The sequence below is a fragment of the Tachypleus tridentatus genome, unplaced genomic scaffold (assembly GCF_004210375.1).
Source record: "Tachypleus tridentatus isolate NWPU-2018 unplaced genomic scaffold, ASM421037v1 Hic_cluster_1, whole genome shotgun sequence".
Taxonomy (NCBI): domain Eukaryota; kingdom Metazoa; phylum Arthropoda; class Merostomata; order Xiphosura; family Limulidae; genus Tachypleus; species Tachypleus tridentatus.
The window spans coordinates 19,348,930-19,361,403 of NW_027467777.1; the positions used below are offsets into that span (position 1 = coordinate 19,348,930).

Consider the following 12,474-nt stretch of genomic DNA (forward strand, 5'->3'; position numbering starts at 1 on the left):
TACTTAATATAAATAGTAAAGTGAGACCAAAGCACAGTTGATTACTTGATATAAATAGTAAAGTGAGACCAAAGCACAGTTGATTATTTAATATAAATCGTAAAGTGAGACCAGAGAACAGTTGATTACTTAATATAAATAGTAAAGTGAGACCAGAGAACAGTTGATTACTTAATATAAATAGTAAAGTGAGACCAGAGAACAGTTGATTACTTAATATAAATAGTAAAGTGAGACCAGAGAACAGTTGATTACTTAATATAAATAGTAAAGTGAGACCAGAGAACAGTTGATTATTTAATATAAATAGTAAAGTGAGACCAGAGAACAGTTGATTATTTAATATAAATAGCAAAGTGAGACCAAAACACAGTTGATTACTTGATATAAATAGTAATGGGAGACCAGAGAACAGTTGATTACTTAATATAAATAGTAAAGTGAGACCAGAGAACAGTTGATTACTTAATATAAATAGTAAAGTGAGACCAGAGAACAGTTGATTATTTAATATAAATAGTAAAGTGAGACCAGAGAACAGTTGATTATTTAATATAAATAGCAAAGTGAGACCAAAACACAGTTGATTACTTGATATAAATAGTAAAGTGAGACCAGAGAACAGTTGATTACTTAATATAAATAGTAAAGTGAGACCAAAACACAGTTGATTATTTATTATAAATCGTAAAGTGAGACCAGAGAACAGTTAATTACGTAATATAAATAGTAAAGTGAGACCAGAGAACAGTTGATTATTTAATATAAATAGTAAAGTGAGACCAAAGCACAGTTGATTATTTAATATAAATAGCAAAGTGAGACCAAAACACAGTTGATTACTTGATATAAATAGTAAAGTGAGACCAGAGAACAGTTGATTACTTAATATAAATAGTAAAGTGAGACCAAAACACAGTTGATTATTTATTATAAATCGTAAAGTGAGACCAGAGAACAGTTGATTACGTAATATAAATAGTAAAGTGAGACCAGAGAACAGTTGATTATTTAATATAAATAGTAAAGTGAGACCAAAGCACAGTTGATTATTTAATATAAATCGTAAAGTGAGACCAGAGAACAGTTGATTACTTAATATAAATAGTAAAGTGAGACCAGAGAACAGTTGATTACTTAATATAAATATTAAAGTGAGACCAAAGAACAGTTGATTACTTAATATAAATAGTAAAGGGAGACCAGAAAACGTGTGTTTTAAGTAACGTGAGTAGTAAACGTGTTTAATATGTTTTGTAATAAGGTTTATTATGATTTTTATTTTGAGAATTTGTTAGATTCTGTTTTAAGTTCATATTTTTTAAATCTTTACATAATTCTGTTATGACTTCGGTTCTTACCCCACAACCAGGAACAAAACAGTATAATCATATACAGTATTATCATAAACAGTGTTATCATAAACAGTATTATCATATACAGTATTATCATAAACAGTATTATCATAAACAGTATAATCATATACGGTATTATCATAAACAATATTATCATAAACAGTATAATCATATACAGTATTATCATATACAGTATTATCATAAACAGTATTATCATATACAGTATTATCATAAACAGTATTATCATATACAGCATTATCATATACAGTATTATCATATACAGTATTATCAGATACAGTATTATCATAAACAGTATAATCATATACAGTATTATCATAAACAGTATAATCATATACAGTATTATCAGATACGGTATTATCATAAACAGTATTATCATATACAGTATAATCATATACAGTATTATCATATACAGTATTATCAGATACAGTATTATCATAAACAGTATTATCATAAACAGTATAATCATATACAGTATTATCATATACAGTATTATCAGATACAGTATTATCATAAACAGTATAATCATATACAGTATTATCATAAACAGTATAATCATATACAGTATTATCAGATACGGTACTATCATAAACAATATTATCATAAACAGTATAATCATATACAGTATCATCATAAACAGTATAATCATATACAGTATCATCATAAACAGTATATCATATACAGTATTATCATAAACAGTATTATCAGATACAGTATTATCATATACAGTATTATCATATACAGTATTATCATAAACAGTATAATCATATACAGTATTATCATAAACAGTATAATCATATACAGTATTATCATATACAGTATTATCAGATACAGTATTATCATAAACAGTATAATCATATACGGTATTATCATAAACAATATTATCATAAACAGTATAATCATATACAGTATTATCATATACAGTATTATCATAAACAGTATTATCATATACAGTATTATCAGATACGGCACTATCATAAACAATATTATCATAAACAGTATAATCATATACAGTATTATCATAAACAGTATTATCATATACAGCATTATCATAAACAGTATAATCATATACAGTGTTATCATATACAGTATTATCATATACAGTATTATCATAAACAGTATTATCATATACAGTATAATCATATACAGTATTATCAGATACAGTATTATCATATACAGTATTATCATATACAGTATAATCATAAACAGTATTATCATAAACAGTATTATCAGATACAGTATTATCATATACAGTATTATCATATACAGTATAATCATAAACAGTATTATCATAAACAGTATAATCATATACATTATTATCATAAACAGTATAATCATATTTAGTTTTTTGTTTTCAAGAAGAAATTAAGCGAAACGGATTTTACTGGACTAAGTGACCCGAACTTTGAGAGAAACCTGACCTAAACATTTTTCAACTGGTCATTCCGAAACATTTAATTAGGACAGTATATTTATAACTTTGTTGTTACAGCATCATGACCGTAACGGAGATTTATCTTATGTCACCGATAATTTAACAAATTCCCTTGACATATTGTTTTACCAGTTTTTAACAAAGATATGTTTTCTAATCATTGATATTACCTGGTGATATTAGATTTAACAATAAGTTTATATGTGTAATAAGTTGTTATGAATTCTATATTGCAGTTTCGTTCTATAAGAATATATAAAATATCCATTTCAATTGGCCGAAGTTTCTAGAAGCGTGGTCATCATGGTGGTCTTTCCTTCAGTTATAAAATTCAACATTACTGCCGTGTCATTTTTAATGCATTTTTAATATACGTGTTAAGTGTTTTTGTTAAGCCTGTTATTCAATACTCATTAATTTAGTTCAAACAAGTGAGTAACGTGTGCATAACGTACAGAAAGATTGAAAGACAAACTCTGGTTTGGGTTTGGCAATGATACTTTATTGTTTTGTTCTTCTCAGGGTACCGTGGAAACACCGTGGTCCACGTTTCTCTGGCATCTTTCTTTCTTGTCATGCTTGGCTGACGTAATGGACGTGCGAGATGACTGGAGATATTTTATCTTTCTGCCCAAGTTCCTTCATCTTCAACGTTTTGTGATGCGCTCTCTATTACTTCTGAAGCTGTCACTCACAGGTTTCAACTAGCTGACTGGCACGTCCACAGCTTACAGATTCTTGTGACATTCATTATCTGAATAGTTCTGAGTTTTGCTTTAAAAGAGTCGGGATAATTAGCGTCAACCAAACTTGGAAATACGAGACTAATACGTTTTGGTTATATTAACAGCACCAAGAACAGAGTATTTCAGTTAATGTTTAACTTTTACGAATTAGTGTTAAAAATATTGATGTCGATAACAGTTATTAAGTACTGTATAAATTGTTACGTCATTAATTACGAACCATGTAATTTCCATTGAAATCTCGATCCACAAAATAACTTGAAAATTGAAAACTTCTGACTTCAGTTGTTGGAATCTGTTAAACTTGCTTATTGTTGTTAAATCGTTTAACAATTCTTCGGATGTTAACTATTTACTATCAGTGGACCATTCTTAAATTTCAAAAAATTAAAGTTGTGTAAATTGTGAGAAATTCTTTGCCATATAATTAAATAAAATTGTATCATTACGTCTCTGATACATAAATATTAATATTGGAGTGTTGTTTCCTTGTATAATACATTCAAACAACATAAAACACATATAAATTACTAATGTAACGTAGCATAGAAGAGTGTTGGTTGTCAGGTTCTTAATGTAACGTAGTAAAGAATAGTGTTGGTTGTCAGGTTGTTAATGTAACTTAGTAAAGAATAGTGTTGGTTGTCAGGTTGTTAATGTAACGTAGTAAGGAATAGTGTTGGTTGTGAGGTTGTTAATGTAACGTAATAAAGAATAGTGTTCGTTGTCAAGTTGTTAATGTAACGTAGTGAAGAATAGTGTTGGTTGTCAGGTTGTTAATGTAACGTAGTAAAGAATAGTGTTGGTTGTGAGGTTGTTAATGTAACGTAGTAAAGAATAGTGTTGGTTGTGAGGTTGTTAATGTAACGTAATAAAGAATAGTGTTCGTTGTCAAGTTGTTAATGTAACGTAGTAAAGAATAGTGTTGGTTGTCAGGATGTTAATGTAACGTACTAAAAATAGTGTTGGTTGTGAGGTTGTTAATGTAACGTAGTAAAGAATAGTGTTGGTTGTCAGGTTGTTAATGTAACGTAGTAAAGAATAGTGTTGGTTGTGAGGTTGTTAATGTAACGTAATAAAGAATAGTGTTCGTTGTCAAGTTGTTAATGTAACGTAATAAAGAATAGTGTTGGTTGTCAGGTTGTTAATGTAACGTAGTAAAGAATAGTGTTGGTTGTGAGGTTCTTAATGTAACGTAGTAAAGAATAGTGTTGGTTGTCAGGTTGTTAATGTAACGTAGTAAAGAATAGTGTTGGTTGTGATGTTGTTAATGTAACGTAATAAAGAATAGTGTTCGTTGTCAAGTCGTTAATGTAACGTAATAAAGAATAGTGTTCGTTGTCAAGTTGTTAATGTAACGTAGTAAAGAATAGTGTTGGTTGTCAGGTTGTTAATGTAACGTAGTAAAGAATAGTGATGGTTGTCAGGTTGTTAATGTAACATAGTAAAGAATAGTGTTGGTTGTGAGGTTGTCAAAGTAACATAGTAAAGAATAGTGTTGACGTCAGGTTGTTATTGCAACGTAGTAAAGAATATGTAGGTTCTCAGGTTGTTAATGTAACGTACTGAAGAATAGTGTTTGTTATCAGGTTGTTAATGTAACGTAATAAAGAATAGTGTTGATTGTCAGATTGTTAATGTAACGTAGTAAAAAATAGTGTTGGTTGTCAAGTTGTTAATGTAACGTAGTAAAGAATAGTGTTGGTTGTCAAGTTTTTAATATAATGTAGCAAAGAATAGTGTTGGTTGTTAAGTTGTTAATATAATGTAGTAAAGAATAGTGTTGGTTTTGAGGTTGTTAATGTAACGTTGTAAAGAATAGTGTTGGTTGTTAAGTTGTTAATATAATGTAGTAAAGAATAGTGTTGGTTTTGAGGTTGTTAATGTAACGTTGTAAAGAATAGTGTTGGTTGTTAAGTTGTTAATATAATGTAGTAAAGAATAGTGTTGGTTGTCAGGTTGTTAATGTAACGTTGTAAAGAATAGTGTTGGTTGTTAATATAATGTAGTAAAGAATAGTGTTGGTTGTGAGGTTGTTAATGTAACGTTGTAAAGAATAGTGTTGGTTGTGAAGTTGTTAATGTAACGTTGTAAAGAATAGTGTTGGTTGTCAGGTTGTTAATGTAACGTAGTAAAGAATAGTGTTGGTTGTCAAGTTGTTAATGTAACGTAGTAAAGAATAGTGTTGGTTGTCAAGTTTTTAATATAATGTAGCAAAGAATAGTGTTGGTTGTTAAGTTGTTAATATAATGTAGTAAAGAATAGTGTTGGTTGTGAGGTTGTTAATGTAACGTTGTAAAGAATAGTGTTGGTTGTTAAGTTGTTAATATAATGTAGTAAAGAATAGTGTTGGCTGTAAGGTTGTTAATGTAACGTAGTAAAGAATAGTGTTGGTTGTCAGGCTGTTAATGTAATGTAGTTAAGAATAGTGTTGGTTGTGAGGTTGTTAATATAATGTAGTAAAGAATAGTGTTGGTTGTTAAGTTGTTAATATAATGTAGTAAAGAATAGTGTTGGTTGTCAGGTTGTTAATGTAATGTAGTTAAGAATAGTGTTGGTTGTGAGGTTGTTAATGTAATGTTGTAAAGCATAGTGTTGGTTGTCCGTTTGTTAATGTAACGTAGGAGAGAATAGTGTTGGTTGTGAGGTTGTTAATGTAACGTTGTAAAGGATAGTGTTGGTTATCAGGTTGTTAATGTAATGTTGTAAAGGATAGTGTTGGTTGTGAGGTTGTTAATGTAATGTAGTTAAGAATAGTGTTAGTTGTCAAGTTGTTTATGTAACGTAGTAAATAATAGTGCTGATTATCAGGCAACAAATGTGACGTAATAAAGAGAGACGTAACTTATGTGTGAGTATTAGTGGTGGATGTCAATAGAATTTACTAGACAGGTTTGAATGGCTTCTCTCAACTAAACTGAAATTTTTTGTATGACGGAAAGTAAGTATCGGTACAGTTTCATAATTATAATGTTATCTTCACTCAGGCTTTATAAAAAATATAGGCCTGACGAAGAATAAATGTACAATATGCTTACTAAGGAATAAATAGAAAGTCTCCGTTGATGCACTTAGTAGAGCATTAACAGACAGTCCCCGTTGTCATGTTACTAAAGAATAAATGGTTTGTTTGTTTTTGAATTTCGCACAAAGCTACTCGAGGGCTATCTGCGCTAGCCGTCCCTAATTTAGCAGTGTAAGACTAGAGGGAAGGCAGCTAGTCATCACCACCCACCGCCAACTCTTGGGCTACTCTTTTACCAACGAATAGTGGGATTGACCGTTACATTATAACGCCCCCAAGGCTGAAAGAATAAATAAACAATCCAGGTTGTCGTACTTACTAAAGAATGTATAGACAGTTCCTGTCGGCGTACACACTAAGGAATAAATATACCGCGCCCTGTTGACTTTCTAAGTAAGGAATAAATATAGATCCCCCGTTTACGTTTTTACTAAGAAATAAATAGACATCCCTCGTTTACGTTCTTACTAAGGAATAAACATACATCCCCCGTTTACATTCTTACTAAGGAATAAATACACATCCCCCGTTTACGTTCTTACTAAGGAATAAATATACAATCCTCCTTTACGTTCTTACTAAGGAATAAATACACATCCCTCGTTTACGTTCTTACTAAGGAATAAATATACATCCCCCGTTTACGTTCTTACTAAGGAATAAATATACATCCCCCGTTTACGTTCTTACTGAGGAATAAATACACATCCCCCGTTTACGTTCTTACAGAGGAATAAATATACATCCCCCGTTTACGTTCTTACTAAGGAATAAATATAATCCCCCGTTTACGTTCTTACTAAGGAATAAATACACATCCCCCGTTTACGTTCTTACAGAGGAATAAATATACATCCCCCGTTTACGTTCTTACTAAGGAATAAATACACATCCCCCTTTACGTTCTTACTAAGGAATAAATATACATCCCCCGTTTACGTTCTTACTAAGGAATAAATATACATCCCCCGTTTACGTTCTTACTGAGGAATAAATACACATCCCCCGTTTACGTTCTTACTAAGGAATAAATATACATCCCCCGTTTACGTTCTTACTAAGGAATAAATATACATCCCCCTTTACGTTCTTACTAAGGAATAAATATACATCCCCCGTTTACGTTCTTACTAAGAAATAAATACACATCCCCCTTTACGTTCTTACTAAGGAATAAATATACATCCCCCGTTTACGTTCTTACTAAGGAATAAATACACATCCCCCGTTTACGTTCTAACTAAGGAATAAATACACATCCCCCGTTTACGTTCTAAGTAAGGAATAAATAGACAGCTCTCGTTGATGTGCACTGTGTAGGATGTAAACAGTTTACAGCAGTATAAATAGACAGCTCTCGTTGATGTACACTGTGTAGGATGCAAACAGTTTACAGCAGTATAAATAGACAGCTCTCGTTGATGTACACTGTGTAGGATGTAAACAGTTTACAGCAGTATAAATAGACAGCTCTCGTTGATGTACACTGTGTAGGATGCAAACAGTTTACAGCAGTATAAATAGACAGCTCTCGTTGTTGTACACTGTGTAGGATGCAAACAGTTTACAGCAGTATAAATAGACAGCTCTCGTTGATGTACACTGTGTAGGATGCAAACAGTTTACAGCAGTATAAATAGACAGCTCTCGTTGATGTACACTGTGTAGGATGCAAACAGTTTACAGCAGTATAAATAGACAGCTCTCGTTGTTGTACACTGTGTGGGATGTAAACAGTTTACAGCAGTATAAATAGACAGCTCTCGTTGATGTACACTGTGTAGGATGCAAACAGTTTACAGCAGTATAAGTAGACAGCTCTCGTTGATGTACACTGTGTAGGATGTAAACAGTTTACAGCAGTATAAATAGACAGCTCTCGTTGATGTACACTGTGTAGGATGTAAACAGTTTACAGCAGTATAAATAGACAGCTCTCGTTGATGTACACTGTGTAGGATGTAAACAGTTTACAGCAGTATAAATAGACAGCTCTCGTTGTTGTGCACTATGTAGGATGTAAACAGTTTACAGCAGTATAAATAGACAGCTCTCGTTGTTGTACACTGTGTAGGATGCAAACAGCAGTAGTTTTTCTGTAAGTTATCTATTTATTTAGTCGAACAATGAAGACGAGGGTTATAAACCCAACTCATCTTCAAGATACAGTGTTCAGTAAATTATATGATGAAATAATTACAAGTCTTCTATGACAACACATTTCGTCAATCATTTGGTCGTATTATAGACCTAATACGATTGGGTAACAGTGGATGTAATTGTGACTTTACAAAAGAGTCGTTCTTCGTTTAACTGGTCTGTATCTTGCATTAGATTAAACCGTTCTTACAATCGATGTCTTACTTTAAGGTATGTGACCCTTCTTCTGTCTCCACACACGCATTACCTTGTTAATTATACGTCTGACACCAAACCAGTCCGAATGTTCTTTCCTTATGCTGCGACATCATGTGCTTAATGTCACAGCATCCAGAACATTGTTAGTTCTTGAGGTCACTGATAAAAATAGTGACGATTTGTCAGGCCAGGTTATTTGTCAGATATACAGTAATATAGCGAGGTTTTACGACGGATGTTATTGTTATGTAATACTATAAGACGTTTTGTTCTAATGTTTCCAATTTTATGTCTCAACAATATCGTTGGTTGACTTGTGAACGTAAAATAAAACAAGCCTCGAAAGTATGTTGAGATATATATAAGTGTCTCTCATGATTGTCGAATAACCAAGTGATGTGTAAATGTAATCAAACTATTTTATAAAGAAGATACCAACTGTCGCTACAGGTCATAAAACAGAATTACTGGCTTTCAGAATTAATTACAAGAATTATATAAACTGTCAGTGACTTATACAACGAGTTGATCCAGTTATAATTATTATAGTTTAAAAATGGTGTGGAAAACATCATTCGACGTCTATGGCTTGCCAAAGTAATAAATTAATTTATTAATGAATTTTAAATATATGTGATACAATCATAGCTAATTTGAAAATATTTACTGAAAATATATAACATAATATTAATTATAGAGCTAATTGAGAGAGAATGTGGAACACAATTAATTATTTTTAACCAGAGGAAAAAAAATTATACGAGAGAAACAAACAAACTAGGTAATTTCAGTTATATCATCAGAACTGGTTGAATATATTGCTAGGTAATTGCAATTATATCATCAGAACTGGTTGAATATATTGCTAGGTAATTGCATTTATATCATCAGAACTGGTTGAATATATTGCGACGTAATTTCAATAATATCATCAGAACTGGTTGAATATATTGCTAGGTAATTGCATTTATATCATCAGAACTGGTTGAATATATTGCGACGTAATTTCAATTATATCATCAGAACTGGTTGAATATATTGCTAGGTAATGGCAATTATATCATCAGAACTGGTTGAATATATTGCTAGGTAATTTCAATTATATCATCAGAACTTGTTGAATATATTGCTAGGTAATTGCAATTATATCATCAGAACTGGTTGAATATATTGCTAGGTAATTGCATTTATATCATCAGAACTGGTTGAATATATTGCGACGTAATTTCAATTATATCATCAGAACTGGTTGAATATATTGCTAGGTAATTACATTTATATCATCAGAACTGGTTGAATATATTGCGACGTAATTTCAATTATATCATCAGAACTGGTTGAATATGTTGCTAGGTAATTTCAATTTTATTATCAGAACTGGTTGAATATATTAGAAAAGGTAATTTGAATATTCAAATATGATTGTAATGGTGCAATTGACATGGATTCATGACGTAAACTAACAACCAAGCTGAATCAGGGTATAATAGATACCTTATAGAATATGATTGTAATGGTGCAATTGACTTCGATTATTGACATAAACCAAGAATAATAAGTAACATAAATCTGTCAGAATGTGAAATCTACTTGATCAGAGCGTAAAGTTATATTTACTTAACCCAATAAGAATATTGATTTTTGTAAGAAGAAACAAACGTTACTTTCAAGTTTTATTAGACTATAACCAATAAAGAACGTTTGTTATTGGAATCTATAACAAAAATATAACATAATAAAGCATAATAATGTAATTCAAAATAATAAAATAAAATATAATAATGTGATATAATATATAAAAAAAACATAATAAAGTAATATAATATGACAAGAATATAATAATGTAATATAATATAATAAAACATAATAATGTAATATAATATACCAAAAACATAATAAAGTAATATAATATACCAAAAACATAATAAAGTAATATAATATGACAAAAATATAATAATGTAATATAGTACAATAAAACATAATAATGCGATATAGTATAATAAAACATAATAATTTAAAATAGTATAATTATACATAATAATGTGATATGGTATAATAAAACATAATAATGTAATATAATTTAATAAAGCACAATAATGTAATATAGTATAATAATACATAATAATGTGATATAGTATAATAAAACACAATAATGTGATATAATGCTGAATGTTTAGGCAAAGACAATTATTGATTTTATAGCTCTAAAATAAAAATATTCGTCAATTAGCTCATACTGGTGTAAAACACTTCTTAATTAAATAATAACAACATTCATTAATTATATTACAATAATTAAAACTGTTCATTTTAATAACGTTACATTTTTAAAAAAAAATATCATTACACGAAAAACTAACGTTACTCAACTCAATTATTTAACAACTTACTTCGTTCCATGAAGATGCCAGACGTCTAATTAATGTTACAACTTACTTCGTTCCATGAAGATGCCAGACGTCTAATTAATGTTACAACTTACTTCGTTCCATGGAGATGCCAGACATCTAATTAATCTTACAACTTACTTCGTTCCATGAAGATGCCAGACGTCTAATTAATGTTACAACTTACTTCGTTCCATGAAGATGCCAGACGTCTAATTAATGTTACAACTTACTTCGTTCCATGAAGATGCCAGACGTCTAATTAATGTTACAACTTACTTCGTTCCATGAAGATGCCAGACGTCTAATTAATGTTACAACTCACTTCGTTCCATGAAGATGCCAGACGTCTAATTAATGTTACAACTTACTTCGTTCCATGAAGATGCCAGACGTCTAATTAATGTTACAACTTACTTCGTTCCATGGAGATGCCAGACATCTAATTAATGTTACAACTTACTTCGTTCCATGGAGATGCCAGACGTCTAATTAATGTTACAACTTACTTTGTTCCATGAAGATGCCAGACGTCTAATTAATGTTACAACTTACTTTGTTTCATGAAGATGCCAGACGTATAATTAATGTTACAACTTACTTCGTCCCATGGAGATGGCAGACATCTAATTAATGTTTGATAAAAAAACACACAAAAATCTTTCTTATATTCAAACATGTTAATTACAATAATTATATAACATGTTAAAACGTGAAAAATGCTTAAAAACCAGAGAACGGGAGAATTTAGTCTTTATAAAACAGATATGTCGTTAAATCAAATTTAATACAGGCTATGTTGTTAATTTAAGTTTAATACAGACTACGTTGTTAAATCAAGTTTGATACAAGCTATGTTGTTAATTCAAGTTTAATACAGGCTATGTTGTTAAATCAAGTTTAATACAGGCTATGTTGTTAACTCTAGTTTAATACAGGTTATGCTGTTAATTCAAGTTTAATAAGGCTATGTCGTTAAATCAAGTTTAATACAAGCTATGTTGTTAATTCAAGTTTAATACAGGCTATGTTGTTAAATCAAGTTTGATACAGGCTATGTTGTTAATTCTAGTTTAATACAGGCTATGTTGTTAATTCAAGTTTAATGCAGGCTACGTTGTCAAATCAAGTTTGATACAGGCTATGTTGT

At 30.3% G+C, this 12,474-nt stretch overlaps 1 protein-coding gene across 2 annotated transcripts in view; it reads left to right on the forward strand.

Annotated features, from left to right (window-relative positions):
- The window catches only part of LOC143241918 (lachesin-like), a 65,789-nt gene extending 61,790 nt beyond the window's left edge, over window positions 1–3,999 (forward strand). Inside the window, exon 9 of one of the 2 annotated variants that reach the window (XM_076485225.1) lies at window positions 3,331–3,999. In XM_076485225.1, the coding sequence (XP_076341340.1) occupies window positions 3,331–3,395 (65 nt within the window). In that variant the 3' untranslated portion in view covers window positions 3,396–3,999. The remainder of the gene's footprint in view (window positions 1–3,330) is intronic. The other variant, XM_076485224.1, reaches the window with a different exon arrangement.
- The last annotated feature ends 8,475 nt before the right edge of the window (window positions 4,000–12,474 follow it).